This window comes from Apteryx rowi, unplaced genomic scaffold (assembly GCF_003343035.1).
Source record: "Apteryx rowi isolate R43461 unplaced genomic scaffold, aptRow1 scaffold_0, whole genome shotgun sequence".
Lineage (NCBI taxonomy): Eukaryota > Metazoa > Chordata > Aves > Apterygiformes > Apterygidae > Apteryx > Apteryx rowi.
This window is the reverse complement of record NW_020447195.1, coordinates 4,825,154-4,832,461: the sequence shown is the minus strand read 5'-3', so window position 1 is coordinate 4,832,461 and position 7,308 is coordinate 4,825,154. Positions and strand designations below refer to the sequence as shown.

The 7,308-nt window shown below is 41.4% G+C and overlaps 1 protein-coding gene across 1 annotated transcript in view; it reads right to left on the bottom strand.

The window, feature by feature from the left end:
- Positions 1-3,715: 3,715 nt before the first annotated feature.
- Positions 3,716-7,308, bottom strand: part of DOK5 (docking protein 5) — a 44,610-nt gene continuing 41,017 nt past the window's right edge. The window contains exons 7-9 of the mRNA XM_026056422.1: positions 6,748-6,810; positions 6,400-6,520; positions 3,716-3,783 (exon numbers count right to left, since the gene is read on the bottom strand). Coding sequence (XP_025912207.1) covers positions 3,716-3,783; positions 6,400-6,520; positions 6,748-6,810 — 252 coding nt within the window. The remainder of the gene's footprint in view (positions 3,784-6,399; positions 6,521-6,747; positions 6,811-7,308) is intronic.

Here is a 7,308-nt window from a genome sequence, read left to right as displayed (position 1 = left end):
AAAACATATTCTTCCTTCTCCTCTATTATGACTTGCAGACTGGTCACTGGTCTTTTGTGGGATGAAAGTCCAGAGTCTGACACTTCTGTCAGATCTTTGAGGAAGCGCAGCCCAATAAAGAGCACAGCATTACTTACAGCCATTGAATGGCAGAGGTGACACGGAGCCAAGAAGCTGCTGGTTTGGATGACCTTGCGGAATGCTTCTGTGCCTTTGAAAAAGTTATCTAGGAAGATCTGTGCTCATTTGAGAAAGAACAAGGTTGAAGGATATAAGAGGGAGTGACAGAATTTGGAGGGGCAGTTGAATCTAGCCCACAAATTGTTACCACCCTTTTACACACAGGACAAGTTCAAAAAACTGTAAAGTCTCATTAACGTGGATGGCCTGTGTGTATGGCAGAGGCTGGAGAAAAATAATTCTCAAGGATTCACCACACTGATCCTCAAATCCATGGTAACCTAAAGCCCCACAGTTCTACTAATGGATTTGCAAGATATTTTCTCAAGTACATCTTTTCAGAGCGTAGCTCAGTTACTTGAACCATTTCCATTCCAGTTCTACATCTGCTTTCCCCAGGCTACCAGCCACCAGCAGCACCCAACTGGCATGCACAAAAGCATCATCACATCATCGCTAATTTATGTATGTAGTCTGTTGTACCATCTAAACAACTGACCTCCAAATAAAATGAAAACCTTTCCCTCACCATAAAGCCAATAGCTATTTGAGCAGCAAACCCCTTCGCTTGCCTTAGCTAATGTCCTTGCCAGCTAAGACAGTCAGTGATGATGCAAAGATAAGTCACTTAATCTGATGTATTCATAGGTACCACAAATTAAAAAAAGGCAACATTTTGCTATTACATGTCATACGTGCAGAGTATTTCAACGCAAAGTTATTTTTAGGCCATTTTTACCACCCATCACAGACAATTTCACTAGAAAGAAAAATATCAGATCTGGTTGATTTAAGGTCCCTTCATTTAAAGGCCAAGGTTAGAGTGGTTTTTGTCTTCTTTATAATTGGACTGCTCAACCACAGGTAAAGTCTTGCTATATCAATCACTGCATGAGTGAAAGGTGAATAAAAAAAAGCATTTACTGAACTGTCATATCCATGATAAAACAGCAGATGCTGTCAGCTCTAAGGTGAATACATTAGCAGAAGTAAACCTGAAAGATAAAGACCTATTAGTCATAACATGCTTTTTCAATCACTTATGTTAGCAGTCCAGCTTTGAACTAAAGTGAACATAATCTTTATTTACTATAAATTAAGCTCATCTTAGCACTACAGTGCATCTTGAACCAGGATAGTGTATCGATTTTTCTCCTTCAGAAACAAATGCTGCTATTTACCTTCCCCACGCTTAATCAGTTTGCTGTTCGGAAAGCTTCCCTCACCTTCAGTTCTGTTAGCACAACCCTATTGGATGTAGAAACCTAATATTTTACATTTTTCCAGTGTTTTGCATAATGATCATAAGTTTATAAAACTCATATACAGATACTAAACCCAAACCAGTAAAAATCTTACTAGAATAACTGGTTACTTCAGGACACTAACAAAGTGTCTGACTGAATTGAATTAGAAACTTCCACTCCTCCCTTATTCACAGAAGGAAAGTATATTGAATAAAGGAAGGTAAACCTGATTCTATAGCACACAGTACCACCCAAGAAATGCTTGAACTATCCCAAACTGTCAACACTAACAGCATACAGCTATTTGTAGGTAGCTGGGCATGTTAGTTTGGGATCCACCACTCCAGCTACAGCACTCCAGCTGAGACCTCGCCAACCTTCAGCAGAGCAAAAGGATTACTTCAGCTGTCTTGAAGGCTAAATACTTTTTTTACCCAATTACTTTTTGACATTTATTTTGCAGCAACATGACCTTGTTGACTCTTGTTCAACTTGTAAACCTTTACAGTCCTTTCTGACAGGCTGCTCTCTTGCCTTTCTCCCTGTCGTGCACTCGTGGAGGAAGTTAGCCTCACCTAGATGCACTTGTCCCTGTTGAATTTCTCAAGTTTGTCCAGATCATAGTTTTAATAAGCATATTCCTTATTGCTTCACCCAGGTGATTCATTGGCTGGAGCCGGACAGAACAGCACTTCACTCTGGATATCCTGCTCCTCCGACAGCCAACCACCAACAGCAGCTCTGAGTACAGCTCCCTCAAAATATAAGTATAGCTCTGAAACTTATTTTACAGTCATCATGAGGGTCATGATCAACATGTTTTCCCAGATTTTTATAAAACTTCATATTCAGAGTTCAAGTCAAGTTAAGATATCTGTTTCTACTCAAACCATAAGACTATCTCTGTTGTATGAAAAAGTTAGTTATGCTGAACCAGTTCATTCTCTACAAACCCATACTGACCATTACCCTCTTTTTCTTTTCTTCCAGTATATCTGCTGATAGATTAGCCGTAATATTCTCCACTCCTGGATAGATGCAATTATCATTAAAATTGTATGCCTTTTTTTTCAATTGAAAATCTGCAGAGACACCAAATTCCCTACTGGGACAATCAAAATAAGATCCGGTCCTTAAGCTTGCTAAATGAGTAGGAATAATTGGTTAGGGCGATCAGCCTGACTTGTAACCTGACAAGGCATTCTCACTCAAGAGCTTGTTAACAAACTGATTTAACCATGCTTAGCTAAATGCAATGCTTCAGGTGTTTTCGGAATAATCAAAGGTTTCTATCCACAGCAGTTATAAATTCCTGACCATTTGGTGTAGCACACAGGAGTCAACCAAACTATTTTTGAAAGGTCTTTAGCTGTTAAATTAAGGTGCTGAGACCAATTTACAAAAGTAGGACATAACAAGGATGCTGTCAAGCAAAACAAATTTGTTTTCTGCCACAAAATTGTATGTGGAATTGAGAGATTCTTGTTGAATCTGCTACTTTATTGCACTAGGATCCCCGAAAAGCAGTTGCATTGCTTTGGTTGTGGAGGAGGGACCCAGAGCAAACCACTTGTTTTCCCACTCCATCCTCCCTTCTGGCACAATAACAGCTGCACGATAGCTGATACGATGCTGATTTACCGACAGTAAATGCAGTACAACAACTTAAGTGGGAAAAATTTATTTTAAACATTACAGAGTTGGAAATAAATACAGGAAATAGAGAGTGTGCTTTTAAAAGAAGAAGAAAAAAAAATCAATCAAGTCTTAATCAGGCTTCAAACAGCAAAAGAAATAGCCAATAACTGCTTAAAACTGGCCACCATTTCAAAGGTCAAGGATTAGGCTGAACAATAATGTTCATAACTAAAGGATAAGCTTTACAAACACAAAGCATGAGACTCCTACAGAGTTCACATCAGAGAACCACAGTGGTAACAGACAAAGTGGAACCACACTACTATAAAACAGAAAAGTCATGTTATTTACAACATACATATTATACAAAAACATTTAGAACATTTAGGGAGAGATTTCTTCTCCATTCAGCTGTAAGATACAAAACAAACACTGGAGGGTTTGCTTGATTTTTTATTTTTTTTTCCCCATTATCTACAGAATAGATTTAACTTTTGCCAAGGTAAAAAAAGAGAGAAGCTTTGTATTGCAAGAATTTTTCATCCAACCTGAATTTTTCCAGTGTTTCCATCCTTGCTTATTGTCATCACGGCCATCCATGGGGGCAGTTTGGCAGAAGACAAAGAGTTTGTAAAGTTCTTTACGGTCCTTTATCGATGCTCTGATCTGTAGGTGGGAAAAGTATCTGTTCGATGAAGCTTCATCGGGCTAGAAATGTCTTCTCCAAATCAGATGCAAAAATAGAACAACACTAGTAAGGAATAGTCCACTATAAAACTGCATATTGTAACTCTGAACTACAGATGACAGCCTTTTAATTACACCTGTATCTGCTCAATCTGCTGCTGTCTCAGAAACAATATGGAGACTTGGACTTTCTTTCACAGTTCTTTAACAAGAAGTTTTTTCAAGAAAATTAATTTAAAAGTGTTCCAGCTTGGTATTTAAAATGAAAAATCACCTTTTATTTCACAACATTAGCACCAGTTTTTTTTCCTTTGTATAAGAAAGTGAGAAGAGATCCAATTCAAATCCCATAAATTCCAATTTAGATGGGAGAAACTTCGTGCATACAAAATTTCAATAGTGTCTACCATTCAGTGAGTAAAATGCTGCACTCTCTCTCACTCTCTCTTTCTAAATATATATGGGAATTATACAACTCAGTATAGCAGTTACTTTACACTGATTATTTCCTCTTATCCAGTAATAATTAGAGTATTCTGAGATTTTGGTGACCTAATCTAATTAGAAATGCTCAGGATACCACTGAAATAGTAGCCCTGACTGCTGAAAGAGACAATAACTTCAGTCTCCTAATTGCAATGCTGTCTGCATGGCTTATTTTTTGAGGGCCAGGATTTTCTAAAGACTTTCACCCACGCTCATGAGGAGAATCTTCTAGGATCCTTCTCTTCAGTTTACCAAGCAAGCTATTTTCCTGAATATTCCTAAATGTTTGTACCAATACAGTCTACTTATTTTACGGCACCTCAAGGCTGAATTATTGTTTTAATAAAGGACTTTATAGCAAGGCACCATGAAACCACTTCACTGATTGCGTCAGAGTGCTGCCAGCAGTCTTGTTCTTGCGTGTCACAGGCTGACACCAGCAGGTCATCTTCCCATGCCCTAATTTATTGAACAAGCTTAAACAGGCATGTCAGTGCTACTTTTATTATTCTTCCCTTCTCTGAAACATTTGCAGGGCTCAGTTAGGGCTTTTTATGTGTTCCCTGCCCCCTCTAGTGTTCAAAAAAAGGAAAAAGGGAAGAAATATGATTAGCTTTATTTACAATTTGCTGAAAATCAGAGGATAAGAATGGAATAGGGCTATACATCTCGGGGCTGCCAGCACTTTCAATTTTTAATCACAACTTGTGATGCTTCATGTTCTGATGGTTCCAACCCCTGGAGTCTCCAGCTTTATTAGAAAAAGTAAAACAAATGTTTAACTCATTGTTCCTTGAGAAAGTCCTACCCTGTGAAGGGAGGGGAGAGAGAGAAAAAAAAAGAGAAATAAGGAGGGGGGAGGGGGAGAACTCCAAAGATGCTCATTTTTTCTAAACCAGGTTCTTTTAAAGTATCTGACTAGCAATTTCTGAATGCTTCATGTTGGCAAATGATATCTCCACGTTAGTACTAGCATTACTCCTGAGTTTTTCCCCCTACAGAGCACAAGTTTACCGCCTTGTTTATTTTACATCTATTTCATCGACTTCCATACCAACACTAATTCAGCCAGCCCATAAAGAGTGCGTTTTAAAATACAGATGGGACTTTTAATTTTTAATAAAGCATGCACAACTACAAGACGCGCATTTAGGGCCAGCTCCTGGGAGGCACTAAGCACCTGCACCTCTGCACCGGCAGACACAGGTCACGCCAGCGGTGCCTCTGGGGAATGAGGCACAGAATAACGGCACTGCTTGGAAGGTGCTGCCGTTTCCACTTGCCTCCTTTATCTCAGAAGATAAAAAGCACAATTTTGAAACATGCTTTGAACTAAACAGGCATTTCCCCAGCAGAAAGAGGTCAGTCAGTGCTCCCGCAGACCCTGGTTAGCAGTCCCACGTCCCCCACCTTACACCACGCTGGGTGCCCAGCCATACGCCCAGTAACCGCTAGATGTCCCTTGGTGACCACCATGGGAGCAGAGGGTGCCGACACTTCCTAGGGGTCTAGTGGGGAATCCACCTTTGCTGAGGCCCTCAGGTTTTCGTGCAGGAATCTCTCAGAATGAATAGTCCCATGGGCTGACAGCAGGAAGGACATATGAAACATAGCTCCCTGCCCATCGTCAAGGCATGCTGCAACACGTGGTGGCAACAAAGGTGGTCAAGCCATGATTCTCTAGAATCACTTAACATGGCCATTTCCTTATACTTTCCCAAATTTAGCTGTTCTAAGGATGCAATTTTTTTGATTGAATGTTATCAAGGAAACAAAATATGTGATGAAGACCACACCATTCTTAGTGTGGGACAGACATCCAAAGGAGAGGAGAGCCAAATAGTCTGGCAAAAATCACATGCCATTAAAACAGAGTTTGGTAACAGGAAGGGTTGGGCAACCTTGATAACTGGCAGTACTGTAATAGGAACTTCTCCATCTAAAAAGGTCAGAAAACTAGTCAAATCAAGAAACACCTGATGACAACTCCCCTACCAATCCAAGTCACCCACTTAAGGTGGGATGTGCCCCTGCCTCCATCAGCCATAAACAGCAACTGACAACTTGCTTAGATTGCACATCAGCATTAGCTGAGATGGTACCAAAATGTGTGTCATGATCCAATATGTGCATTTAATTATTTTGCACACCACGTCCTTACCTTGCAGGCCGTAGAGCTGGCCGGTGCTGTGCTGCCGCGTGATGTGCTGCCAGTAGGCACTCCGGGGCAAGGGCACCATGGTGCTGAGGGACACGGCTCGCTCGCTCATTTTCATCTGGAGCTGCAAAGCAGTAAACCAATGTGAAGGAGACAGTCGTGTTTATCGCACGTTTTCTGAGAATAACATGACCACTGCCTGCAAGAGCTTCTAATGCAATAACCACCGCAGCCTCTCCCTGCCCCTGTCTGTCCACCCTCCGCAGCTGTGACTAAACCAGGGATTGGGCCCCACGGGCACACACTGCTCAGGTTAGGAGGCTACACTGCTGCTTGCACACCAAAGCTCACCTTTGCGCTTCCCTGGTCCTGGGCTAGGGCTGCTTCCCCTGAAGGTAGTTTTAACTCAAGCAGCTGAAACAGAAACTGGGGATCAGCAGAAGACAGGAGAGTGCTGGTCCATCCCTTTTTAGCAGCAAAGCCAGAAGGTTTCCCAACAACACAGGCAAAGCTCCCAAAGCTAACTGCAGCTTCACCACACCGAGAATCCGACTGATGTTTCGCATGGCTGAGCGCAACCTACTGTTGCTTATTTTGAAGCATTTTCTTTCCATCTTTCCTCTTCTATAACTGAGGAACATGCCAGCTGGATGGCACAGGAGCTCAACACGAGATCAAGTGCACCCTTACGCTAACTTCCTGGACCAAAGAGCACATCCAGTTGTGCTGGGAGAGCGCACGGGGCTCGAGTGCATTGCTGGAAGCCCCATCTCACACTTCCCCTCTCCAGACAGCATCTTCAGCTGCTTTCTCATGCAATCACAGGACCTTGTTAATTGTATTAGGCTTAACAAAAGAATATATGAGAACTGACCCCTTTAATGCAGTTTTCCATGAACTTCCAAAGCATGC